This window comes from Xiphophorus maculatus, chromosome 5, assembly GCF_002775205.1.
Source record: "Xiphophorus maculatus strain JP 163 A chromosome 5, X_maculatus-5.0-male, whole genome shotgun sequence".
NCBI classification, from domain to species: domain Eukaryota; kingdom Metazoa; phylum Chordata; class Actinopteri; order Cyprinodontiformes; family Poeciliidae; genus Xiphophorus; species Xiphophorus maculatus.
In genome coordinates this window covers 12,053,394-12,081,268 of record NC_036447.1, presented here as the reverse complement: position 1 = coordinate 12,081,268, position 27,875 = coordinate 12,053,394, and the positions used below count along the sequence as shown (strand labels likewise).

The window sequence follows — 27,875 nt, the reverse complement described above, 5'->3', positions numbered from 1 at the left end:
ACTGAATATAAATAACTGCTGCTAACACGAATTATATTTTAAAGCCGTCCAATAAAAGACAGGCTAACATTTAAAAAAAATAAAATAAAATACTTTATTTTATTTTCACAAGAAATTGTAAGGTATTTAAACTCAAAATAGCAATTCTGAATTATCTTTATTAAATACCCTTCAAATTATTAACAATATAAAAAAGAAATACCATGTATAAAAGTTTTACATAATCAATTCAAAATGTACAAGATGAACAATTATACCAAAATCTGAAAACATTTGGAAAATCAGCATGTTTTACATTTAATTCCTTGTAAATGTGCTCTAAAACATTTCTGAGTGTATCTGATGTTTGTTGAAATAAACAGCATTGTTGTTTTAAAACATGTTAGCACAAGTCAATGAGTGGACTTTGCAAATATTTGATGACAAGTAGTGAAATCAATTAAAGTCTCCTGGCATCCTAAATTCACTTCCCAGATGTTTTTTCCCTAAAAAACAAATGAGGTAACATCTTACAATTTTGAGCTCGAAAAACGTATATTACAGAGCTCCAAATCACTGATCTAAACCTATTAACAGTTTAGATCAATTCAGCTAAACTGTTAATCTGGTTTTCGCTTTTCAGAGACCGAAAACCTGATTTAAAGAGAACAAATATGTACTAAATACTTGGTAATATTAACCAAAAATGTGAAAAAAAAGTAATCTGCGCTTAACATCTTTGGCTCTGCAGTCTAATGATCATTAACAAAAGATGCAAGATAAGAAAAGCAATGGTGATGTCCGCTTTGTAAGGTGAAATCAAACCAGTTTAGAAAAAAGTCATTATTATGGCACTTATAAAGTAAATTAATACCTGTTCCCACATTCCATATGGTTTTAAATATTATCACCAGCAATTCAGATGTAAAAAAAAATATTTGCATTGCTTGTGCACTGCTCCTGATTTAGTAAGCTGTCCTTTAGATTTTCCAGAAAATCCTCTTTCTGTAGAGGATGTAAGAGATAACAACCCACAAAGATGTGGCGAGAACATTCTGGATGAGGTGCTCAGCATGTGACTGGCTGTTGGCCATTCGCCAGCGGAAAGGAAAGTAGTCCTCAAACACTTCATGCCCCACATACACCAGGATGGAGTTCATGCCTGAAATCAAGCAAACGAGTGAAAGTGAAGGAACAGTCACAATGGCTCCCCATCCATCAAACAGGTACAGGGGCTTAGCTTGACAGAAATGCTCACCAGTGTAGTAGAAAGGTGCCCCAGACCACCATTTCTTAACATCAATTGTGTAGTAGACAAGCACAAGCAACACAAAGGCAAAACAAGCCAATGTTGTCACATAGGACAGTGACCTAGAGGTTGTACAAAGAGATACAGGATAATTATTAAAGATGTTTAGATTAGGAGTTCTTAAGTTTGTTGAAAGTAAAATGGGAAACTGCACATCAATGAATATGGGCACAATTTGAGTGTCTTGGCAGACTGAGAGTATAACACTGTCAATCAGGCAAGAGACTAATAGTGTCACCCCTATAACATGATTAACACTAAATGAACAGATATATATATATATATATATATATACATATATATATAGATCATGGTTTGGGAAAAAAACTCAAAATAAAGCAGATTTAGACTCGCATTTCTCCTATCAATAAATACCTCCATTGGTTACATGCCTACATGTCTACTGATCTACACAGTCTGATTTTTTATTCTTAAGATAGGATGTTTGATGTGCTTACAGAACAAAATTTATGAGTTTTCTTACTTGAAAATGAATTGGAAAAAAACATGATTCTCAGATTAAAAACAATTGTTTGGAGAATTTTTTCAACTAACACAAAAAGGTAACCACTTGGACTACACTTTCCCATATTACAATATTTAGGAGCAAACCTTACCACAAGTTCTTGTTAACAGGAATGAAACCTTTGTCTGTGGAGCACTCAGTGAGAACTGCTGATATGGCTCCCTGTGGGATGAAGATCAGTCAATCATCCAGAGGGGAGGAAAAATAACCAACAGAAAACATACTTTTCAGAACAATTAGTCATTTCAGAAATGTAAATATTGAAACTGTTTTTAATCACCTAGCCTGATGAACTCATGCTGTGATGCTAAACTAGTATATTGAAGACAACTGTTGTTAAAAGAAAGAACACCTACTATAAGTTTTAGGATTTTTAATATGGCCTATTTTAATTTAATTTAACCTCAATTTTACAAAATATACCACAGACTTAACTGCCCATTATCTTTTCAAACAAAAAAATAACAAATTTTAAATGCTGTCTGAGAAAAATAAGGGGTATTCTTGGTGCTTTCACATTACTTCAGAGTGAAGAAGAAGAAGAAGCCAAGTGATACAAATCAAATGGCCTTTATTAACTGATAGACTCTAGACCTTTGACAGTTTTTTGGACTGTAACAAACAGTATTGTGTTATCAACGCTGAGAGGAAAATACATCAGCAATGACTTTGCGTAAGATAAAGCTGCTGCTTCTCCGCCTGGGAAGTGTCATAAAACCATTTTCAACACTTTTGAAGTCCAAAATTGTACACAGAGAAAAAGTGTTAATGCATAACATCTAAGACAGTTTTAAATCTGTCTTTGGGCAAGTGTAAATGTCTTAAGAAACTCACTCAAGGGTTAAAGGACAAAATGCTCAATAAAATGCTTTCATTTAGTGCTACATTTGTATGTTAAAATGAACGCAAAGAATTATTTTTTCTACTTTTCTTCAAGCTTAGTAGCTTTTTAACTTGTTCACTTGTACCTCAAATCTGACTCTTATATGCCAAAATGAATGCATGTGTGCATGTGGTGTCTTTGAAAGCATAATCGGCCTGTGAGTTCTCAGATCTACTAATCTGGTTTTATTTCATGTTGGCACTAAGTTAATAGGGAATTATCTTACCAGTAAGAGACCCCAGATTAGAAATCTTGAAATAACACTCGTAGGAACATCTCTATAGTGTAAAAGTATCTTTCCAGCCTGAGCACAAAAATATAGGCATGTTATAAAGACTTACTATATCACTTATTTTTTTTTTTTTTACAAAGTATTAAATAAATACTAACCTGTAATCCAAGAAATGCCATAAGGACAGAGTTGATGCTTCCCAAAACACCTTCTGGATCAAAAGGCATCTTAGTTGCATAAATCACCTGAATATTACAATGACAGCAAAGAGGTGTTTATGTAAATATTCTAAAACTGATTCAGACCACTTTTCAGTAATATTTGTGTAACTATGGGAGGGCCTCTTAGGAATAAAGTCTTTATAATTAGAGCTGCACCGATCAGAATGTTGTGGTCAATTTCCAATCAATTTCCTGAGGAGCCCTGACTTAACTGCAGATATCTTGCCATGTTTACAAACTACATTCTTCCATCAATCCATTCATTATCTAGACTCACTGATCTATGAAAATGGGGGTTTGAGGTTGTAGGGGCTTGTACCTATCATAGAAAATACAGTTTCTTGTCTTTTTATACACCTTACTGATACTGAAAATAGGTAACTTTTAGTCTTCTTAACACTGTTGCTGCTATAAGGAAATAGGGCTTAGGTATGGTGTGTTCACTCATTTGAAAACTTTATTTCAACATTGCTGACTTGCCAGTCTGGGCTGATCAAGTGGAAATTTCTTGGTGCATCTCTAATAATAAAATTAGCACAAAATAAACATTGCACAAACCCTTGATGAGGGACTTTGATAAATATGCTGTTCTCCCAGTAGCCTGCGGTCGATGTAACCAGCTGCTCCACCTGTGCAGTTCGCATGGAGGCCCATATCCCCGATCCCACCTGGACCCAGGTATCCTCTGTACCAACATGAAGGGAAAAAATTAATGTTACTGATAGGGCAGACAAAGGAGCAGAACTGACTGCTTCAGTGTTATCTAAAAATTATGTACAAAAGAAAATATTTGTTTAAGTTTAACAATGAAGCTGAATTTAATGCGGTAAAAGCATCCAGAACTCCTGAGGAGGTATACATTTCTCACTTAGAGAAAATGTATTCCCTTCTTTTAGCAAACAAAAAAAAAACAATAATTTATTGTTGCTGCCGAAAAGCACTAGTTGACTCACGTTGGGCAGCCTGGTACAGGAAGAAAGAAAGTGAGGCACAGCCAGAGGATTTCCAAAAGAAGTACGCAAAGCCAGGCTGGCCAGTAAAGTATTATATCAAGACCAGGAGACCACCAAGCATCCTGGAAAACACACAATTCTCGTTAGCAGTTGGAACAAATTAAAGATTTTCTAAAGATTTCTTTAAAAAATATAAAGAAATGTTAAATAATGATGGGAAAGCAAAACTTTTGGCTGACTGTTGTGAGTATGTCCAGATGTCCTCTTGCCACCAGTAAGTCCAAACTAGCAACAACCAAGTATGACCAGGCGAGGCGCTGCAGCACACCCGGGATCCTCAAATTGTCCAACGATACTGTGGAGTAAATGAAAAGCTTAAGGCAAAGACACAAGATGAAAGACTACAACAAATGTAAACTATAAAAGCCAATTTTGTACACTTTAGGACTGAATTTAGCAAAAATAATCAATAACAAATGACAAAACATCCACTGGAGACATTTATTCTTACATGGTCCAAGACAGTAGTTTGGGTTAATGACGAAGACTCCAATGAGAAACAGCTGAGCGCTCCTCCATAAGACTTTCTTGAGCAGAGAGGAACGACTCGCTCCCCCACGCAGCAATGAGTTGATAGAGAGTGCGATGGATGTGCCCATGATGAACACAAACCTGGTGGAGGTCAGAGACATGCAGTGAAGGGAGAGAAGATGAAACATAACTGGAAGGGACCACTAGGGCAACCATAAGAAAGACAAACATTGTGGGCTGAAAACTCTTGTTTAACTAAGCTATACCCTTCCAGTGTACATATGAAAAATTTGTAGGTAAAATAATAGCACGGAAATATCCTTTATTTCCGTGCAGTGGGGGAATTCAGATAAAATAATTCACTTGTCTTACCAAGGAAAAACAAGATCAGCAACTGTAAGACCTGTGAAGCGAAGGACAATAAATAAATCAACAAAATGAATGACAACAAAAGCCAAGATGACAACAGATAAGAGCATAAAAAAGGAAGAAAGCTAAAAGGTTAGGCTCACCATTCCAGCTTGAATGTCTGAAGAACCAGTATCGTCCTCCTCCATAGTTCACAAACACCATAATAACTAAGGAGATCCTAAAGGAAGTTGAAAACTTTTAATAAATGGAGGGAACAGACCAGAACATCTAGAGTGTCTTGCATGTCAGTGTACTTGCATTCACATCCCCCTAAGTTTGCTCAAATATTGTCAGATTAAAACCACAAATATTATTATGTATATTATTGTGAATTTGTGAAACAGACCAACAGAACATTGTGCATTATTGTGAAGGAAAAGAAAAAATTATGTATTATTTATTTTTTATAAAAATCTTAAATGTCTTGTGCACATTTGTATTCTGTCTGACAAACCTAAATAAAACCCAGTGCAAATAAAAACCACCAAATCAGGCTGGGTAAGGGGAGAATTATTTACAAATGAACACTATGCTAAAGCTGAAAAACTGAAATTACAGGCAGCAAAACAACTAAGGCAGAGTCAGAAGGTCACCTTTTGGTTACAGAATGACTCTAAACATACAACCAAATTTAAATGAAATTGTTTCGATTTTAAAAGTTTAGTCCTTCAAGACCTGTGTTACGTCTCTGCTTTAACACACCTAATTAAAATTATAATATCACTGCATGTTGAGGTAATTTGTGAAAAAGTTTATGGGGAAGGGACTGTATACCAGAGACTATATATCAGAAAGTTTGGTCACAAACTCTGTCTATTTAAATCGAAAAAAAGTAACTAAACTGTATTTCTTTTATGATAGCGTAGCACCAAGAGACTATGTTTACTAGTGGGAGTAAAATAATATGTGATTGTTTCAATATCTTCTTTGTTGTGAGAATCACATGAAATAAAGATGACAAGTCAGGCTAAAGTTGTAAATCACTTAATGCTGCATCAGCAGAGCTGGAGTGAACTGCGGGGGGGGGGGGGGGGGGGGGGGTCTTACCCTCGAAACGTGTCGAGCGAACGAAGCCTTCTGTTGGTGTTGGCCGGGGAAGGGAGGATGTTGTCAGTAACTAGCGCATCTGTCCGAGGAGACCCCAGTTCCTGGATGGTTGGAGTAAGTTTACATGTGAACTTTATTGTATTCTACCAAAATCAGGTGCTTAAATGCCAGAGGAATTAATTTGAAAAAAAAAAGACCCCAAAAAAACAAAAACCTGCAGGGAAAAACACTCACAGAATTAATGAGCCTCTCCGTCTCCATGGTCCCACTGATTCTGAGGACGAAACCTCTTACAACACCAAGTCTAGACAAGAATCACAGTGTGTTTTATGGGGAACCAGTAAGAAACATAGCGCTTCATAAAAGATTGGCGCTTGAGAGATTTACATACATTTTTATCCAACAACACTGCAAATATTATACATGAAAACACACACACAAGACTTAAAACTAAAACTACGTCTTATCAGGAAATGATTTAATAAAAAGGACAAATATTATAAATCAGCCCCACCTTAATACTCTACATCCGACGGCAAATATCAAGGCCAGTCCGACAATGACAAAAAAAGCAACCAAGATCGCTGCATGGAAAAAGCGGGACATTAGCGTAAAGAAATGTTATTTGTACAAGCCTCATTCTAGGGTTCAAAATATTTAACCTTCATCTATATGACCCCAGTGTAATAAAGCATTCATGTGTGCGACACTCACGCATATTACTGTTTACAGGGTCCGAATTGCTCAGTAGGGAGCAGTTAGTGATCGAGACGTTGTTGAGATTTTTCATCCACAGAGAGTAGTTCCCATGCTCCCCGAAGTGGAATTGAACTCTGGGAATTACAACATCAACCAAACACAGTAAATTTAACTGGTTATTAAATTCTTTTATAAAGACTGTCACTTATCCTTGTTTTGTATATACTATGCCAAGCAAAAAAAAAAAAAAAGTCGTACTACTAGAACTTTTTCATTTAATCGTGTCAAAACTAAAAAATTCTTTGTATTTTATTGGAATTTGTTTTGCGATAGACCAGCATGAACTAGTGCATAACTGTAAGTCTCATGGAGAGAGATACATGGCTTTTAACATTTTTATAAATAAAAAACTGTAAAGCGTGGAGTGCATTTGCATTCAGCCCATCATTACTCCGATATCCCTAAATGAACTCTAGAGTCCACTTGTGTGTAATTTACTCTCAGTATAAATCCAGGTTCCACAGGTTAATTTGAGATCAAACAGCGTAATGAAAATCAAGGAACACAGCAGGTCAGAAATGAAACCATGAAGGTGTGGAGAAGTTTAAAGTTATAGAACACTGTAACAAGCTACAAATGACTCACTGAGCAGTGTTCAAACCATCCTCTGAAAAAGGAAAGAATGTAGCCTAACTGCAAACCTACTGAGACATGACTGTCCAGCTAAACTAACAAGCTGAGCAACAAAAGCATTAATCAAATAAATACCAAAATAAAGCCAAATAAAATACATTGTCTACAGTGGCTGTGACATGACAAGAGTATTCAAGACAACATAGATAGCCAGTTGACGCATATTTATAACTCATAAAAATGTTTTTAAAATTGCTCAAGTGTCAAAGTCAACATGCAATTGAAATCAATAGTTGATATGGAAGTTCTGTTACCAAGCATATGATGATTAGACAGTACATTACCATTTCTCAACTACAATGTGTTTAATACACCTACTTGCAGAGCTCCTGGGCCTCAGGAGTGCTGTTGAGCTGCAGGGTTATTTCATGTTCTGTGTTCACAGTAAAGTGAGCTGAACTGGGCTGGCCAGGGCTGCTTCCTGCTGGCACCACCCCCAGATGCTGGTACAAACACTAGCAGCACATACGGAAATAAATCAATAAACGCATCAGATTTGTTTGTTTTGTGTGTGTGTGTGTGTGTGTGTGTGTGTGTGTGTGTGTGTGTGTGTGTGTGTGTGTGTGTGTGTGTGTGTGTGTATGTTTATAGTTTTGTGATGCAGGACAGTCATGAAGAGCTGGATAAACTGGTAGGTTTGAGCTTACCTGGTAGCAGCGCTCTGACCTCCAGGACACCAGGACCTCCGTCTCCAGCTCATTGCTGACTGTCAAAAGAGCCTCATCCATCTTCACTGCAACGTGTTTAGAGTGACCGAAGTCAGCTGGAGGGAAGAAAATCGGTCAGATGACATCCATTAACAATTCGGCTTCTACATAAACTAAAGCGTTCTAGCATATTATGTTCAGCACAGCTACTATAAAAACCACTTAGATCATCAGAAACATGTACAATGATTTGTTCTGAAATAAACGCGCACGCAAGCTCTGATTTTCAGGATATAATCAACAAATATCCTACATATGCGTTTATACAAATAAAAAGAGAAAGAGGGCTATTCCAACCAGTTTGGTAGCAGAAATGCCAGCTAGCAAAAAGGTGCGGAGGACTAAAGCATGTGAGAGGTCTGCAGCGTATATGGCTGCTGAGTTCACTGGTCACATGCTGAGTTAATCCATAAATAGCCTTCAGAGGGAAGTTCAAATATCTCCGGCTCAGTTTCCAAGCCAAAACTCAGAAATACGGTCAAGCCGTTCGACCTCTTAAAACATTAGCTTCGCACATACATGGTGGCTTACGGTAAAAGAGCACCAGGAGTGCCCTTGCAGGCGGATAAAAATTAAATGAAACAGTCAAGTGTGTATTTATGACATCCCTTTTACTTTCACATACTTATGTTATATCCAAAATAAATATTTCATTATTTTATTGTGGATTTTTGGAGACAGATTCAGTGAAAGTACCCATGTTAATCAAGACTATAATTTTCAAAAAGTATTTCTCTGAAATCCTAATAGGTGACAATAAACTCTCTTTGGATTATTTTACAGGGTCGATGAGACTATATCCAGAATACATATTTTATAATTTTACTGTACAGTTTTAGAGATAGACCAAGTCAAAGTATCTCCTAACGCTTATCCAGTATAAGCATTTGTCTCCTATTTAGACATGTACTTCTCTCAAGCCCTACGTTGTGACAACAAACTCTTTGGATTATGTTTCCCTTTAGCGACAAATAATAGTTTCAACCTTCTTCACGTCCATAGCGGTGACTCGTTATCGACTTCTTAAAACTGTTGAGGTGTAAATAGTTAGAAAAGGTTGCGAAAAGTTTTACTTAACCTTAGCCAAACAGCTATGTTGCTAACCAAGCCACAAAGAAATGTATTTGATTTTATTTGCCTACATTCCTGTACTTACGTGCAGAGATTTCAGCCATTAGTGGTCCTACGCAAACGGCAATAACAACAACAATGACAGCGAGGAAAAAGATATTAGCTTGTTTGGGTTGTTTCATTTCGTTTCCCTTTTCCGGCTTCTCTCTCACAGCTGAAGATTTGTGTGAAGTTATGTGTTTTGGGTTTCCTTCTGGTTTCTTTTTTGCCATGTATTCAACTTCCTACTCTTCCTTGTTGTCATATTATAGTGGAAGCGTGAAGGGTCAAAAATAGTTCCGCCGTTCAGAAAATTGTCACATCAATTTTGCAATCGGGCAGCAGGTGCTGAAGATGTTAAACAAAGGCTGTGGCATTGATTTTTCAGACATTTGATTAGAGCATTTCCAGATGTGAGACACACTGGAGGGTAAAATAATCCCACAAACTTGAACATGATTCAATTTCATGCATTTTGGTAAGAGTTTTTCTTTTTCTTTTCTATTATTATTTTTTTAGATTTTGCTATTTTCAATTGTTCTTTAACATATAAATATAAATGTAACTTATTGTATCGAGCTTCTCCACAAAGCTTCCCACACAGTCATGGCTTACTACCATTCCACTGCTCTATTTATATAGAGTATTTTAAGGCAGCGAGCTCATAGTGCTTTCAATGCAAATTAATTAGATGTATCCTAAATTGATACAAGACACAACACTTTTTGCAGAACTTTCTACCTCATAATTATGAGCACTTCTAATTTTCAGATTTTAAATTACAAACATATCACGCTGCAAACGTTGTTACTAAAAGCTACCCGTATAGTGAATAAAGCCCAGCAATATTTAAAATACCTAAATTAATAAATTAATGAATGTTCAAATAAAGCAATGAATGTGCCAACAATCACAACAAAAATAGAGACATACTAACGTAGTGACAGATATGGTTGTTTTTTGATGCCCCATTTACTTTCAAATGTCTACAAGAAGGATAAATAATTAGGAACTGAATAAAAAAAATACAGTGGAAATAATAATTAAAATAAATATGTATATATGCCAATATGGTGAAATAATAACAATAATATTAATAATAATAAACAGATCAATTGTCACATTGTATATAATTTTCTAAAACACTTATTATTGTGCCTTTGTTGGCACATTAAGTACCAACCTTATTACCTTATTAAGACATTTATTAATTGTGGTTTGGTTATCCTTTTTTAAGTGTAGGTCTCCTCCATCATATTGATCAAATTATTTCCTGGGAGCAGTCATTAAAGTTGGTTGCTATGGTAACTGCTTCTTAAGTCAGTTAAATTAGTATACGTTTTTAAAAGTGTATCTCCGTGAAGACGCCTGAATGTTTTGCAGTAGTAATGCATCAAGTAATGTTAGTTGTACAGTGTTGTATGGTACAGCGTAGCAGGAGCCATTACATTGACAGACGCATGCGCACATGCACAGAGGGTGGAGAAAAGGATTTCCAATCGATACCCGAGTGAATCAACGCAGCCTCCCATCAGAGCAGCTCCTGTCATGGCAGACAAATTAAACGCACAGAAAAGGTAAGGTTAGCATAGGTTTATGTCCAATCATTAGGTTAACTGCTATTTGTTTAGAAATAATTGAGAACTGGTGACTGGGAAGTAGTTTTACCGCTTTTTCTAACGCGTCAAGAAAAGTATCTAATTAGCACCTTAAGCTAGCATTGTTAAGCGGTTACTTCTGCTGTTTTCACAGTGTTAAAATAGCAGCTGGGGCTGTAGTCTGTGTTGAAAGCGAGATCAGAGGAGATGTTACTATTGGTAAGATTTGAAAAAAGAAAGTAGCAAACACACATAAGCCAAGAGATGTTGCAAATGGATTGTAACTTGTCTTTACTGTAACTGTTGATTGTTTCAGGCCCTAGAACAGTGGTCCATCCAAAAGCTCGGATTATAGCAGAGGCAGGACCTATTGTGATTGGAGAAGGCAACCTGATCGAAGAACAAGCTCTGATCATCAACAGGTGAGGATTAGCCTCATCTTACAAGTATTTATCAAATTTAAATGTGGATAGAGCTTTACAACAAATTCTAAGGGTAAAAATTTTATTTTGCACCTTTGTATGAATTTAAGTTATCCAGAAAACATCACCCCGGACTCTGAAGTGGAGCCAAAGACCATGACCATTGGTACAAACAACGTGTTTGAAGTCGGCTGTGGTATCCTTTTTGGACAATCCTCTGCTGCTATTGTGTATAAATAATTGAATGTGTTGCGCTTTCATAATTTCAAACCAGATTTGCCTCAACTGTTATTAATCAGTATCGCAAGCCTTGAAAATTGGTGACAACAATGTCATTGAATCTAAAGGTGGGCTCTACCAAATTCAGCTATTAGAACTAAAATCTAATAGAATTACTCACCATATTTTCTTTCTCCTGTGCCTTGCCGTCTAGCTGACGTTGGCAGGAATGTGATTCTCACCAGTGGATGCATCATTGGAGCCTTCTGTCAGGTCAACACCTGTGAGGTCATACCTGAGAACACAGTGATATATGGCTCTGGATGTATGAGGAGAGTTCAAACAGAGAGACCACAGGTATGGATACACATGGTTTGACACATCCAGGTTGAAGAGAAATATTCCAGGTGTAGGATTATCATTTTGTTTTGGTGTCACAGTATAATAAATTAATACATTTTTCTGTTGGGACTGTTTATTCATCTCAATGGAAGCTAGCTGGTATTCTATACCCCTGCCACTTTACCCATTAGGTATACAAAAACAATGTTCCTTACTTTTAAACATCCCTGCCTGACTAAAAGTTTTGCATGTGTACTTAGCTACTGCTCTGAGCAATTTTTATGATAGCTCAAATGTTCAGAAGTAGAAGGGAATAAAAGGTTTACACTGTTTACTCCTAGGGTGACTATTTTGTTAAATTCTACTACTGGCAAAATGGCGATTCTAATCTTAACATTTAGTGGGATCTACAATTGAAAAAAGAAAACAAACATAGATGCCATGATTTTTACACCAAGGTGCTGCTGAGGTTTTCTCCCAACCATTGCTGAACATCGTCTGCTTGCTGGGTTAAAGAAAGCAGGTTTAAAACTACAGCTGACAAGCTGCTGACTGAAGGCTCTACTCAAGCAAATACCTGAACTGTTTAACCAGCTAATATCACTTTCATAATTGCATTGCTGCATAAAGAGCAGAAATAAACCAGTCTTCTATAAACACTACAAAGAGTACAGTGCCCCCTTACTTTTTTATTCTCTTCTTTATCACTTTTAATACCAGACACAGATAACGTGGATATGAATATTAAAGGTAGTTTTTATTTAGGAAAAAAGACAATCCAAACCAACCTACTCCCATGTGAAGATATAATTGCATCCATTGATTAATTATGAATTATCTATGCTTGCCACATCTCCCTGATTACCGTTTATTCTCTCAAATCAAGAAACCACTTAAATAGAACCCATTTGGCAAAATGAAATGGGCTAAAATGTGTCAAGAACAACACATCTTGTCTCTAAGAAAATTTAAGTGTTTGACATTTGTTGGGCCTCCAGGAAACCACAATGAGCCATTATTTGCAATTGGAGAAAATGTACAAGAGTGATGAAGCTATCCAGGAGCGCCCAGCCTACCTACATTTCTAGGATTTTGTTTTTGCCATGTTTATGCTCTTCATTAAAATGTTTTATTGTCATTACAGCCGCAGACCCTCCAACTTGACTTCCTGATGAAGATTTTGCCAAATTACCACCATTTGAAGAAAACAATTAAAGCAAGCCACATGACCAGTTAAAATGTAACAGTAAACTGTTTAAATAAATTAAATTGCTTTGTTTGAAGGTAACAAATGTATATAGTTATTAAACACCAAGAATAGTGCCCTTTTGGTATTTTCTACTCTGTAACTGTAGATCAGTCATTTCCCTTTGCTTGTTTATTCTTTTCTAAGATTGAAAAAAAAAAAGTTTTCCCTCAAGTTTTGGGAGATGGACTTTAAGTACTGACCAATTATTGTTAGAGATTTGAAACCGTATTGTGAAACAATGAAATTTATTAAAATAAATCCAAAAGTCTTGTATTCTGAACCACTGTGCCATGGTTCTGCAAAGTAAAAGCAGAACCATGGTTTTACTTGTGGACTCTTCTGAGAGTCCACAAGAAGAAAAGATGGAGATGTTTTTATGCTGGGTCTTCCACACATCTGGTTAACATCAGAACATCTCTTTACTCAAATTGCACCTTTCAAAACACATCTTTGCTTTCAACTAAAAATAGTCAGAGTAATATTAACACATATTAACCGCATTTACATTTTATCTGTAAGTATGATGTGCCCACTTCTGTCCAGCTTTCATGTGCTTACAGATTTCGGTACTCTTCCCAAAACGTCCTTGAGGTTTGATTGACCAGTGACTCTAAAAAGCATTCCACAACACTGCTGCTATTGGCTCCATGTAATGTCTACTGATCCCTGGAGGGAATGAAAATAAATGAACATGCTAGGTTGTTTTTTTTCTCTTTTTTTTTTTTTGACAGAACCGCAACAAAGTCTGTATTGTATAGTCAGGGGCTTCATCTGCTGCCACCTCGGATTATAGTTTGCGGTTTCACTTCTTTGCAGGCACACCATCCGTGTAGTCCTCCAGAACTCCTGCCAGATGGTTGTTATGGGTTTTGAATTGTCTCTTCCTCTGCCCACTTTGCTTCTTTCTCTTTTGAACTGGCATCTGCAGAGAAGCCAGAATCCAAAGTTAAACAGGATGATTGTTCCAGTACAGAATAAGTGTGACTACATATATATTTTTTCTTGTCTCTAAAAGAAGGTTTTATACAAACTTGCTGAAATAAATATGGGATGCAGAAAAGAAACTGACCACTTTCTTTGGTCCAGTCTCTTGCATGGAAGAAATGCCCTGTTTTTTCAAGTACTCTTCAATTTTCTCTTCATCTATGGAGTCCACTGGTACACTCCTCCACAGCTTCTGAAATTCTGCAGTGCAAAGCGAGGAACAAAAAATAAAATGTGTGATTGCTGGCTCATAGGCTAACTAATAATTTAAAAAAAATCTCACCTTCATCTACTACAAACTGGCAATGCTTGTCGTTGTAGAACAAGATCTTTTTCTTGTCTGGTCTCGTTACAAATACAATCTGATCCCCCAAAGCCTGTGGAAAACAATTTAGTTTTTAACACCCTGCAGAACTATTTATGCCTCTTGATCTTAGTCACGTTTTCTGGTTTGGTGTGTTTCTTGGTCTTCATGATGCTACTACTTCACACAGTTTCTAACAAACACCTTGGGCCTTCACAGAACATCTGCATTTATATCAAGGCTAAATTATACACAACTGCACTATTTACTGATAAGGTGGCTTCTCAAAGCAGCTGGTTTTTCTTTGGGTTATCTGGGAGGTTCTCAACAAATCTAAGCCAATCATTTTCCTTCCACTTGACCATTATGGTGCATTTTGTGTTGGTTTATCAAATAAAATCCTTGTTAAGTTAGAATTTTTGGTTGGAACGTGAGAAGAAGCCTGAAAACTTTTGGAAGTCACCTTTTGTAGTAGTTATGTTAATTATTATCTTCTCTCATACAATTGACTTTAAATTACCTTGATAGCCTTAGCAGAATTAGGGAGTCCCTCTTCCACATCGTCCAGCAGCACTCCCCCCAGCCCCAGCTGGTCGTGTTTGTCCAGCAGCCTCAGTAAAGCTTTCTTGTCCTTCAGGTTGTATTTGGGCTTAAAGCCATAAGTTCCATCACGAACCTCAATTTTTGGGTTGCTGACCAAGGCCTGAAGTTTGGGATAAAGATGTACTAGATTACATGTAAAGCTGTTGTGCAAACACATTCATTTTATTCAACATTTATTCAAAACAAAATTGCAAAAATCATGAACTGGAAAGGTATTAGATCATGAGTCCAATAAAAAAACAGCAATTAACCTGTTTTAAATGATATCTTAAGACACTTTGGACAGCCTGAACATCAATACCCTTAAAAAAAATAAAAGTATAGAACATTGGAAGCAAGCAACTTGTAAAGGTTTGGGATTTCTACACAGTTTTGTATGATGTAAAGATGGATCAGTTTTAAACATAAGATAAAGTTTATGGGAAATGTTTGAGGAAAGAACCAATTCCTCTTGAGGTGATAAATAAACAAAGACCTGCAATGACCCTGAACATGACAGGAGCACACCTCAGTCATTAGCCATTGTTTCTGTTTCAGACTGATGTCAAGAAGTTTGGTCTCATCCAGTATTTCATCAAGGGTCAGGAAGTGGGTGTCACCATTCTGATGCCTCGTCTGTAAACAGGACAAAGATCAGGCAAAGTTAAAACACATGTAGGAGAAACACCTGCTAACACAAAAATATTTCATTGTATTTATTTTACTTTTAAAAATATCTTAATTGAAAATTATTGACAAATTCAGCAACGTCTTCTGCAAGTTGGCAGCTAAAATGTCAGGGGGCTTTACAGCTTTTAAAACTCACATCAACAGACGGCACAAAAGTACAAGCATTAAAAAGAAATCTGTCGAGTGATATGCGAGTTCAGCAAAAAGAAAAAAGATGAGTCACAGCGCAGATAGAAGATCGCTGCCTTCTGCAGAACCGCAGAATGATAAACAAGCTGTTAATGTACCCAAAGAAAGACTCGAGAGCAAATGTTACACAGTGGACAAGTCTGACTCATCCTGCTGATACGATCATCCGAAAAATAGACTTATTTATGAAGCTGTGATGGAGATGACTGGACAATAAAAAATTAATGGTGGTGTGGAAAGTGTTGAGCCAGTCTGACTCTGATCTCAACACTTTTCATGTAATTAGGAATGACAAAAACATTTGGCACAAAAATATTCAAATCTACACAAAGCCTACTAATGCTCTTTTTAAACACGTGGTTACCTTCATGTAGTTGACAATCTTGGCCAGGCAGCCAAACTTGTACCCAGCGCTTGCCTTGCTGTTAATGCTTCCATTTGCAGATTCTGTGGAATACAGAACAAACAAAAACAGAAAAAAACAGAAGTCATTATATAATAAGCATAGTCGATATAATGCGCAAAATATGTGTGAAATGTTTCTTACAGTGACAAAGTTTTAAAATCAATGCAGTGCTTTTTTCCAAAATGTAATGAAATGTGGGTTGATTCAGTCAAACATCTGATATTCTGCTATAAATAAAAAAGCTAAGTTTAGGTGAAGTGTTGCAGCTTTCTGAAACGCTGTGTTGAACCAAATAAAAATGTAGGAACACAGTTTAGGCGGAACCAAAACCTACATTTTTAAATACTGAATTTAGAACAAGGGTGTCAAAGTCATTTTCATTTTGCGTCACATTAAAATCATGAATGTCCTCAGTGACATTAACAAACTGTTAACATATTATAGCTTTCTCTACATTTGATTAGACCCATTTTATTGGAGTTCATGCAATTCCAATTAGATCTTTTTCACTGCTGGATCCCTTGATTAACTGTTTCAAAACAGGTCCGTGTGCCAAATCTTTGCACTTCTGTATCTTGTTAATGTACTAAAGATTATTAGTACATGTACATCTTTTGGTGCCTTTGATGGTAACCAGTTTAGAAAATGTATGTTAATCCTCTACAAATTGTACCCAAAAATTACTCCTGTTCATATTTTCAGGCAGACTCTTGTAAGTTTTTAGTTTGACTTCTGAGACTGCTCAGTCACAATTAATACATTATATATTATTAATATTTAATCATTAAGTTTGGAAACACACTTATATTGCATGTAAAAAATAAAATTTATTTAATTTATATACATTTCCCCCAAATTTATACATTTCCTGTTATTTTTCCAAAGGCGCCTGGGCCAAATCCACCTCACAATAACTATTTCTGTGACCCTCCTGAAAAATCCTTTTTTTTGTATAGGTCCAAATGACATCAGTGTGAAAAGATGTTAAATATTATTTAATCTTAACCCTCTATGGCATGACTTTTTATTTTTGTGGGGAAGAAATATTTTCCTGCATTCTTTGGGAGCTTGGTGGTCCCTAATTACATGTCAATCATAAAATCGGACTCTGACACCTCCTGGAACCAGATTTGGGTTTGTTGCCTCAGGGTAACATTGGTCTAGAACACCAAGATTGTCTACACTGATTATGAGAAATGAAATACAAATCAAACAAAAACTATATTCATAAAAGAACTATTTTTTGGACAAAAATATGTCAAAAATCATGCCCCCCAAAAAATAAAATAAAGGAGCAATGTGAGGTACAGCTATGTGGTTTGTTGCCTGAGGGCAACGCCATGCCATAGAGGGTTAAGAATTGCTAATCTCTGCTAGGGTCGAGTCATAACACCCATCACTACCTCCCTTGTCCAGATCTGAAGTGAGCTCTGACCAATCATGGTTAAAAACAGACACCGATTCATGAATGACTCATGGTGTGGGAAGGAGCCTCTGTGGCTGTTAGCTGAACAGTGGGCAGAACGGCAAATTTCTGACAGTTCTGCTAGCGAATGGTGTGGGAGCAGGGGCGGAGGGAAAGAGCCAATGATGGGGAGAAGCCTGATCTGTTCAGGAGATGCATGAAGAGCTGCAAGGAGTGGCGGAGGAGGAGAGCGGGTGCACGAGCGACAGCTGAAAGTGCATGAGTGTGCCGAGGAGAGCAGGTTGATGTGTGAGTGTGAGCGAGGGGAAGATCCAAGAGACAGGGGGAGAACTGAAAACAAGGGAGTTCATCTTTTATCCAGCATCTTTAAGAAGCTGAGCCAGACACACAGGTGAGTTAGTATATTTTTTTCCAGATAAAGGGTAGTCTGAATCATGAGAACGTGTTTGACACGAACCAATCACAACAAACCACTGCCTGACCTGAAAACAAAAACTGTTGGTTTTAATTTTAGGACTAGTGCTAGGTGTTTTTAAGCTGCTGAATCACAAATGTTAAAATGCAGCAAATTCATATTTGCAAATCAAATCTATTTTGCTCAATCTTATTTAAAACTGCAGCATTCCCAAATAATAGCAATGAAAAAATTACATTTAAAACCTTTAGCCATCAGATGCAATAGCAAGGCCAAAATTGCTTACACACACACACACACACACACAGAGGATTAAATAAACATGGACCAGACTGCACTCTTCTCTGGTTGAATAACAAGCACCAGAATATCCGTTTCTGTGTCTGCGCAGGCGTTCATGAGCGTCATGTCTCAGTTTGTCAGAACACACAGCTCTGAGGAAACTGCTGCTGTCACGACAAACCAGTGAGGGGGGTAAAATCGGCGAAGAGATGCCCAGGGAAACACCGTCAGGAATGTGTGTTTTTTCTGAGTGGTGGCCAATTTTGAGAGAGCATTACGTAGTCCTGCAACACCTACTAACCATGGCTGGGGTGGGGCTCTCGCAAAGGGGGGGTTGGTAGCAGATGCTGCAGGGAGCCAAAGTGTCCCCTACTGATTGTTAGGAAAACAGAAATATCAAGCTGGAAACATGAGGGGGGATGGAGGAGGTCAGCTAAGGTTAGTCTGTGAGGTTGTTGCCATGGCAACGAATCTGAGTGAAATTGATGTGACTGATGAAATGATGCTGTACATGGATTATAAAGTTAAATTTTATTAACTGACAGCAAGCACTGTCACACAAAAGCTTCTGCCATCATAAACAACCACATCTCAATAATACAGAAAAAATAAACCTGCAACTAGGACTAGGATATTAACGATCACCAGTTGAAGTGGGCCATATGAAGTAAAAATTTTAAAAAATATTTTTTGTATGTTTTGCAATAGTAAGAGGCCCATCTCACAAAAATACTGCTTTTGGAAAAAGATGCCCATCTTTTAGGCTTCAATAAGATAAATTCCCATCCATAATGGCCAGAGTTTGTTTTAACTCAAGTTTTTAACTAAGGTAGTCATTAACACCAAATGCTGACTGGATGGTCTAAAACTAAATAAATAAGTGGAACCATCATACCTGAGCCCTAGGTAGTTAGAACACTCTTCAGGGCAGATGTCTTTACTGTCAGTCAGTCATTTTCATCATTAGTTATAAACACCTAAGCTTACAACTGGCAGCAAAGAGGAAGGAAGCCATTAAAATAACCGTTTTAAAGTGACTGATCTCTTTCATACTGTGTTGTCGCCTCTACTTCCAAAGTGAATCAATAGCTATCTATGTGCAAAGATTTAATCTTATTCTAGCTCTATAAAATCTACCAGAAAGTTTATCCAAAAAAAAAACAACAAAAGTGGCTTATGGAAGCAGAAACAATGAATTTGATCTTTTATTGCAAAAGCAGATCAGTACTAACACTTAAGTTATTTAAATATTTATCACAAATTGTATTTTTTCCAATATTATAGACCCCTAAACATCAATATCAGCTGGTCAGATCTTTAAGAAAAGTAAAGACTGGATGTAGACCACAAAATCTTAAGAGGTGAAAGTAAGTGGTGCAGAATAAATTATTGAACATGGCCTCCACAATGTAGCCCCTTAAGAGAAGTGAAGCGAGGATGCCAAGAGTTATTTCAGATAACAAGAAGCTCTAAAGGTACATTTACAGGCCCTTCTGCTATTATTCTGTAACATTAAAGCAGGTCTTTCACATGTAACATCAGTTTGAATTGGAAGCTCTAGGAGGAAATGGACAGTAAATGTAATCTAATAAAACTGGTCAAGAGACAAGCACTTCAGTTCCTCTGCTCAGTGTTTTCTATCTGTAAGCAATCTGGGTCAGCTACCTCTCTCTCTTTCTGCTCTCTGTGTGTCAGAAACATGCGTGTGCACACTCGCGTGTGTGTGTGTCTGTGTGGGCAGAAATGCTTGCACACCTCAGAGTGGTTCAAAGTGGTAGGTGTTGGCTAAAAGAACGACTGATGGGAGACAATTTGTCTAACCATGTGGCTACTGAACATCTCCTAATTTAACAATGTAGTTCCTTAGATACAATGCCTATATTTATTAAACTCCCTTTAGAGTTCTAAAAAGTATACAAATAATTTTTGCAGATATCCATTTTATAACTTGCTTTGCACAAGGCTACCAAAATTTTGATCGATTCCAATAATTTCCGATGAGAAAAAGTATGCGTGATATATATATACAGTATATTCTTTTTTTCTCTGGGCAGTCAGTTATTTATATCAGAAGCAAAGACTGTGTGAAAGGGAAGTTGCTGTTAAACAACCTTTTAGTATTATTTGTGAAACCAAAAAATTTACAGAGTTGACTATTGAACCAATCTTCATTATCTTATATTAGTTAGGAGGCTTGTAAGAAGAGTCTTCTTCTTACAAGGAATGTTTTGCTCATCCTGAGCTAATTTCTAACATATTGAGAATTCAATACGAGCAAGTAGTGCTAAATAAGGTGAATTCCTAGATTGGGAAAATATCAGATTTTTGAGTTCTGGTTAACTAATCAAAGCCGAACAGCTGAAATCTCTACCATAGGTTTTTCTTGACAGTTCAATGATAGTCATATGGTAAAACCAAACAGTTCCTTCTTACTTATTTTTAAAGAAATGAAAACTAAACACAGAATTTCACAACAATACATCGTTTTTTTCATGCTTTTGTCTCCAACCAGAAAACATGGCCAACATCACAACCACTGTCCACCCAAGTAGTCTCCCTGAGGCCGTCCCTCTGTCCCGCGTCTCCTTACAGGTCCAAGAGGTCTACCCCTTCCATGATGGCTGGAACGTTGCCTGTTTCATCATCCTTCTCCTTTTCATCCTCACTGTCCTCTCTCTGGCTGCCTTGGCTGTGCTCTATGAGCTACTTGACTGTGGGTGCTGCACTAAGGGGAAAACACACCACCAGCTACAAGAGGAAGGCCCAGGGAGCTGCAGCAAGCTCATGACCAACATCTGCAAGGAACCAGAGTCCCACACCGAAGTGGTATAGAGGCAACAGAGATGGGCAAAGATGAATTTTGGGTCTCACTGGAAAATAAGGACTGAAACTGTCAGACAGTAAGGAGTAATGTAACAATAAATAACGAGATCTTAATTTTTGTTCTTTTTTTATTTCAAACAGATTTTTTTTTCTCCACCTAATTTCAGAATGTCTCTGAGAAATTGAAAGCATGAGAGCTGACAATTTTGCTTAAAACACTTCTTTCAAAATAATAAAAAGAAAAACCGCTTATTTGGTGGATCATTTTTCCAACTCAAAGGGACCATCTGGTTGCATGCCAAAATTATGGTGATGTTAATCATCATCAATGCTTTGGAGAGCAAGCGTGCTTCCCCCCCCCATGTTACACATTACCTGCCTGACAGCAACGTCAATATAAATAGCACTGCTTCTTTAGCTCAACACAAGCTTGGTAGCTTAACTGTCATTTACTTTATTGTGTCATTCCATATGCCTTACTACAAACTGCCTAACTCTCACTAAAAGATGTGGGCTTTTTAAATCACTATTAAAAACTGACTGTTGCTTGGCATGTAAATTGTGTGGGATTATTTTGTTGGAACTGTATGTGTGTGTATAAAAGGGTTCAATGATACAATTTGTAAGGTTTCCAATGGAAAGCCCCCATTCATGTTGTAAAAAAAGATATAAGCTTTCCAAAGCTTGCTGAGCCAATTTCTCTGCAACTCATACATTGAAATGTAATGTCAAAGTCATTTTTCTTCTAATAAAGTCCCACTTCACAGAAAAGTGTGTTGCCATTACTTGGTGTCCAAAATAAGAGAAAAGAAAAGAAAAGCAATGTCTCTCAGCCATGATGAAACATAAATTGAACTGCAGGCCTTGCAGCCAGATTGATTACTGCAACAGTGTCTTTGTCACAGATCTGCCTAAAACTCCCTGTAATGCCCTGTGGCTCCCTGTAACTTAAGAGAAAAAACTTTCAAATATTTTAGTTAGTTTATAAGTCAGTGAATGGCTTAATACGAATATACTTTAAAGACCTGTTGTCATATTAATCGTAGGTCCCCTGGTTTTAGTCTACTATGCATTCAGAGAATCAGAACCAAACATGGAAAAGGATTATTGAGTTTTTATTCTCCTCTAATCTGGAACACTGCCAGAAAACTGCAAAATGCTGAAACCATGATTTCCTTCATTGGCCATCCTTTATTATGCCACTTTTTTCCTTGTTTTATGTTTTCATCATGTGAAGCTCTTTGAACTGCCTTGTTGATAAAATGTGCTGGTTGATAAAATGTGGTGTTCCAATGCAACCGCCTGGTTCTAAGTGGTTGCTAAGCAACATTTTTCAATCTGAATGGCTCAAAAGCTGCCAGGACTGCTGGAGAAATCAAGACGGAAGGAACACACAAGACTCGGTGATACAAACTACAGTAATGACGTTCTGTTTGACAACTCACCGTTTTGTGCTCCGCCTTTTTCTACCATTGTGTAAAGCACTTTATGTTGTTATACCTACTAAAATATCTTACAAATTTTCCTTGCAATTTGTGTTTTTCTTAAAATCACAGGTGGCACAACTGTTAGTATCCCACTAAAATTTCGTTGAAACACATGCATGTCAACCAGTGTTTTAATTTATAATTTTGTTATAAATATGAAAATAAATTACATGACACAGAGGCCTATTTTGGCTAAAGTTCATTAGGCTGGACACAGATGAATTTCTGTCCTGCCACCACACACAGAGATAAGGATGATTGGAGAAATAAGCATTTCTCCAAGTTCACTGTTGCTATGTAGAATCCGAATAGAAACTGTCTGGGAAAAAGCCCTAATGGGAATGTAAGTTTGGCCTGTGTTCAGATGAGACTAGGACTGAGATGGAGAATGAAATAAAGGATGCATAAGTGGAAAACCAGTTTACGTCGACTGTTAAATACGGTAGCAGATCTGGGATGCCATGAGCTTGAGTGAATTCCATCATTTCATTTTTTAAAAATACCTAAACATTCAAAAAATCTGGTGGGCTTTAGTAGCAAACTAAAGTTGCTATCAGGTCTGTCAACATAATATATAAGAGAAATGGCCAAGATAGCAAAGAGGAGGTTCATCAAACACAAAAATCTAACTTCTTCCATGACCTTGCCAGTTCTGACATACAAATCCTTAAAAAAAACAAAAAAAAGCATGTGAACAGAACAGACGGATGAAGACTGTGAATGATCTACAGAATGTAGAAAGAAGAAACAGTCAAAGTTCCCTCCTCTTGAGCGTTCCCAACTTGTGAAATGTCATTGATTAATTACAGTCCTCTTGCCAAGTGGACCACCAAGGATTTTCCTTAAAACAGTTTTTCTTAACATGGGATTTTTCATTGTAGCAGCATGTGAGCTACTGCAACCAAACACAAACTTGTTTTAAGGCTTTTTACCAGAGGTGCCAATCAATATATTAAAACTGCAATGTTTTCATTACAACTAAAGGTTGTGCAATTAAAGTGACCATAATCAGCTTTTAACACTTAAAAATAATCTTGAGGTTTTGTTCACCACTGGCCAATAAACGTATCAATGAAAGAATCATATTAGATGGCAGAACAGAAAAGCTAGGAATAATAGCAGTGTTGCATTTCTAAAGTGTAAAATAGAACCTTACAGCCCATTGGAGCATTTAGTATCAGTCAATCGCCGACACACACAGGAACAGGAATCTCTATTAATGTGAATGTGTATAATCTCACAGACATCCGTCACAGAGAAATGTCTTCCTTTCATGCTTTGATCAAACAGACAGATTAAATGAGATGTTTCACTTACCAGAGCTGTTTTTGGATCCAGAGGAGCTCTCCTTATCTACTTTGGGTTTCTTCTTCTTGTGAGAACCAGATTCTGATGCGGCTGGCCGCTTTTCTACAGCGGGAGTGGAAAGAGCTCTCTTTTGGAACAGCTCACGCTCTCTAAGCAGAGCTGGATCCATCCCGGCTGAGATGAAAGAAGAAAACATGGACATTGTATAAGTATTTTGATGCAAAACAGATTTCAGGCAGACTTACACAACAAATTTCAAATGACTGATTTGCTAAAACCCTGTTTTATTCCTCAACACAGCCCGAGTCAGCTTCTCCCCTCCCCCTAAAAGCCTTACTCCAATTTTTGGGGGGAATAAATCATTCATATTCAGAGAAAATTTACCAGGTTTTTTTCTAATGATCTTCCAAATATTATTGTTTGTTGTTGGCTGCATCTTTATTCAAAGATTTTGCTTACCTGGAAGTCAAGACCATTGCCATTCCGAAAGAAATGAGCATTTGCCAGAGAAATTTTTTCTATGTGTTTCTTTGTATCTTAAACAACAGTGACTATAACATAGAGCCAAACTTAGTTATTGAAAAATCAGCTTTGAGATGGCTTCATAAACTAATTGATTTATTTCTTTAGATTTCCTTCTCTAACTTGATACTGTGCAAAACGTAGGAGTTCCTGTATTAGTTTATGGCTCTAGTTCCATAGAAAAGGTATCAAATTTCAGACCATTTGTATCAATTCTCTGTCCTTAACCAGCAACATTTTCAATAAGTACATTTCAATTCGGTTTTTGACAAAAATTAAATCCTTCAGATGCATGTTTCAGTTCATGAATTAGCTCTTTGCAGATTCCAACCGTCCCACTTGACCTAATTTATCTAGGCATTGCCATCCACAGTTCGGATGCGTCTTTTTTTATTATTATTATTCCATTAGCAAGCTACAATGTATTACAGACAACAAATTCACTACTTGTGAATAAGACAAAATGTAGGTAAAGTACAGATGAATTTATGTTAAAATGGTAACATGGCTAATTTTGTTGGGTAGTAAGTGTTTAACAAACACCTCAAACAGATTATGCAAAGTCTATACAAACATTGTAGATTTGAATAAATTGAGGTACATCTCTGACCCTTTACACATTACATGTTCCCTCCATTCCCTCTCAATTTCATTTATTGTTTATAACAAGTGGTAATACACAGAAATATAACAACACAACATATAGGCTATTAAACATTGGTCTATACAATGTTAAAGAAAACCTATAGATTTTCAATTCGTACATTGAACATATAACCAATTATAAGCAAAAATGTCTGATTTTTTTGTCATATGTAATAAAGTTAACTAAAAATGACATTTCATTTTAAAAATCACAGCAGCTAAAAAACATTTGTCAGAAGAGGCATTGAAGCAGGAGTAAAAAAAACCGTATACAACTACTGCAAAGAACAGTGTGACATTTACAACAGTCTTGCTTCTTAGAACTAAGTTATTGAAAAATAATGAGCGAGAAGAAGAGATATATTATTATTCTTCGTTCCAAATAAGCAGGCTGAACAAAGCAGAGCCAAAAATAACAACTGAAATAACCAAATATGACAAAGACAAAGGATTCAAAATCACAAATGAAGCCTATGTTAGCCATGCTTTGCCTTGGAATCGATTCATAATTTGGAAATACCCCCCGAGGTTTATTTAGATGAGAACTTCTCCCAAAACATTTCTGATTAGCTAAAAAATAAAAATAAAATAACATTAGTAGCTTGACAGGGCATATATTTTCCTAAGATATCAACACAAAGGTATTGATCTAAACAGCTGATAGGAAAAACAAGGTAAGAGCTCGAACTGTAATAGCTGGTTGATTTAGCTAACGTTCGTCATCACTGTTGTATTAAGTAAACAGTTAACTGACGTAATAACTTCTTAAACATTGGGAGACAGATTAATATTCTGATCTAAACAAAAAAACAAACAGCAGAACGCAGTAAAGAAAATGTACTGCACTCTAGCTGTTAACCTAGCATTAGCACATGCAGTGTTAGGTCAGTAAACGGTACCTGCCTTTTGCTTTGTCCTCTGCAAATAAACTGCAGTTAGTCCAAAAGGACTAACTAATCAAAGTGCAAAGCCAAATTAATCTTCCAGTAAATCAGCAATTTTCCGCCTTTTCTGTTGTGAAATAAGTTGATACCAGCTAGCTAGCTAACTAACTAACTTCTAACAAATGTTTTCTCTTCACAGGACTTCCGCTTCTTGTTCGATATATCGGTTTTCGACAGCTAACCATACACTACGTCACCACGCATTTTCCATTGGACAGAGAAAAACGTCTTGCGTATATTTTTTTATCTGTCCAAAATTTTCGGAAATATAAACTAGAAGTGGACTTGTCGAAAATTAGACATACCTAATAAATACTAACGTAAGACAAGTGTCCTTAAAAATTATTCACAATTCCAAAGCATTTTTGTTAATAATTTTTGACCCATTAGTGTTGAAACTTTCTGCAAAATGAAAATATTGTTCATCTGTTTTGGGATTGTTGTACAAGAATGTTCTGGAAGACAGTTGTTTTTAATTAAAAACAATTAGAAAATTAATTTATCAACCAGGGCTGTTTCATTTGGAATAGAAAGATATAATCTCAAAGATAACGAACTTTGGGAATTGGGATTTTATGGTAGATATTTGGAGATGTGAATATATTTACCTTAAACAATAACAAATGTTAACAAATTCTCTTATCTTCAGTTAATATCTATATAGAGTCCTTAAAATTAAGTTTCAATTCTAAAGGAATTTAAATAATACCTGCTATTTGTCCCTGCCAAGATACGTATATAGGTAACGTCTTCAGAAAGAGTGTTTCAACACTACCACCTAGTGGCGTAATGGCATAATTTTGTCAGTAGTGAATTTATTTATTTATTTTTTTATAAATTCTTGTTCTTGCAATGCTCTTGGAAACTTTCACAGAAAAGAACTTTAAATAAGCAGAATTTTTTAATATATTTTTTTAAACATATTTTCTTATAAGCTAAAGTTGATTATTCTTTGTGCAGAAAACAACATGACATAATGTTGATGTAGTTAATCATCTGAGCATGAAGTACATATGTCCTAAAATATAGAGTGGACATGACTTACCTGAATGCCATGGCCGTGTTTTGTGTTCAGGAGTATATTTAAACAGTGTGTCCTGTTTCAAGAGCAGGATAATAAACTCAAAACTTAAAAAGTCTGTGTTGCACTTTATCCAGATTTTCATTCCTTCTTGGAATCTGAACTGTTTACATGAAGGAGCGAACAACATCATTAAAATATAATAAAATATTACATGTCCAGAGTATCAAGAAAAGAAGATAACATTCAGGATTATATCATCACATGCCCCTTATTTTGGCTCTATGTATACACTCTAAGGAATGCTCCTAAAACTTTGTTGAATCTATGCCACAAACAATGAAGTTCTGAAAGCAGAAGGTGAACATACTGCTGTGGAAGTCTACACTGTATTTTCTAGAGTTGTTTTTAAAGTCACTGCAGATTAGCCACTAAAACACTAGTTTAGGAAACAGAGTGACCCACTCTTTTCTGATGTAACTAACTTTGTGATGCTGATTAAATTGTTGGATCTCTTATATTGATTCCCAGTCACTGCTATGACAGTTGTGTACATCTGGGAAATTATGATAAAAGCCAATGGAAAACCGAGTAAACCATAACATTCCAACCTCTTTTTAATGCTTTTAAATAGATAGATGGTGTGGGTACAGTGCATCAGAGCATGTTCAACCATCTTGGCTCTGGAACTTATTGCTCAGTCTTCACACATGCAT

At 36.5% G+C, this 27,875-nt stretch overlaps 4 protein-coding genes across 4 annotated transcripts; 2 read left to right on the top strand and 2 right to left on the bottom strand.

Annotated features, from left to right (window-relative positions):
* Positions 1-140: 140 nt before the first annotated feature.
* Positions 141-9,578, bottom strand: LOC102219750 (heparan-alpha-glucosaminide N-acetyltransferase). Its single transcript, XM_023333114.1, has 18 exons — positions 9,348-9,578; positions 8,132-8,247; positions 7,803-7,939; positions 6,807-6,925; positions 6,607-6,676; positions 6,327-6,396; positions 6,093-6,193; positions 5,147-5,223; positions 5,007-5,037; positions 4,615-4,775; positions 4,343-4,458; positions 4,104-4,225; positions 3,709-3,835; positions 3,088-3,174; positions 2,924-3,001; positions 1,906-1,976; positions 1,238-1,350; positions 141-1,141 (listed from the first exon to the last, which is right to left on the bottom strand). Exons 1-18 carry the CDS (start codon positions 9,532-9,534, stop codon positions 960-962), a joined length of 1,965 nt encoding a protein of 654 aa, XP_023188882.1. The 5' UTR covers positions 9,535-9,578; the 3' UTR covers positions 141-959.
* Positions 9,579-10,677: 1,099 nt separating this feature from the next.
* dctn6 (dynactin subunit 6) lies at positions 10,678-14,195 on the top strand. The gene is made up of 7 exons (XM_005805011.3): positions 10,678-10,878; positions 11,054-11,118; positions 11,216-11,321; positions 11,432-11,517; positions 11,621-11,668; positions 11,755-11,897; positions 13,027-14,195. Exons 1-7 carry the CDS (start codon positions 10,850-10,852, stop codon positions 13,117-13,119), a joined length of 570 nt encoding a protein of 189 aa, XP_005805068.1. The 5' UTR covers positions 10,678-10,849; the 3' UTR covers positions 13,120-14,195.
* On the bottom strand, positions 12,538-26,292 carry gtf2e2 (general transcription factor IIE subunit 2). Its single transcript, XM_014471004.2, has 8 exons — positions 26,098-26,292; positions 24,037-24,201; positions 16,245-16,327; positions 15,530-15,637; positions 14,940-15,122; positions 14,399-14,492; positions 14,201-14,316; positions 12,538-14,053 (listed from the first exon to the last, which is right to left on the bottom strand). Exons 2-8 carry the CDS (start codon positions 24,194-24,196, stop codon positions 13,934-13,936), a joined length of 864 nt encoding a protein of 287 aa, XP_014326490.1. The 5' UTR covers positions 24,197-24,201; positions 26,098-26,292; the 3' UTR covers positions 12,538-13,933.
* On the top strand, positions 17,901-22,019 carry smim18 (small integral membrane protein 18). Its single transcript, XM_014471005.2, has 2 exons — positions 17,901-18,103; positions 20,922-22,019. The coding sequence occupies exon 2, from the start codon at positions 20,927-20,929 to the stop codon at positions 21,239-21,241; it is 315 nt and encodes a 104-aa protein (XP_014326491.1). The 5' UTR covers positions 17,901-18,103; positions 20,922-20,926; the 3' UTR covers positions 21,242-22,019.
* Positions 26,293-27,875: the final 1,583 nt, after the last annotated feature.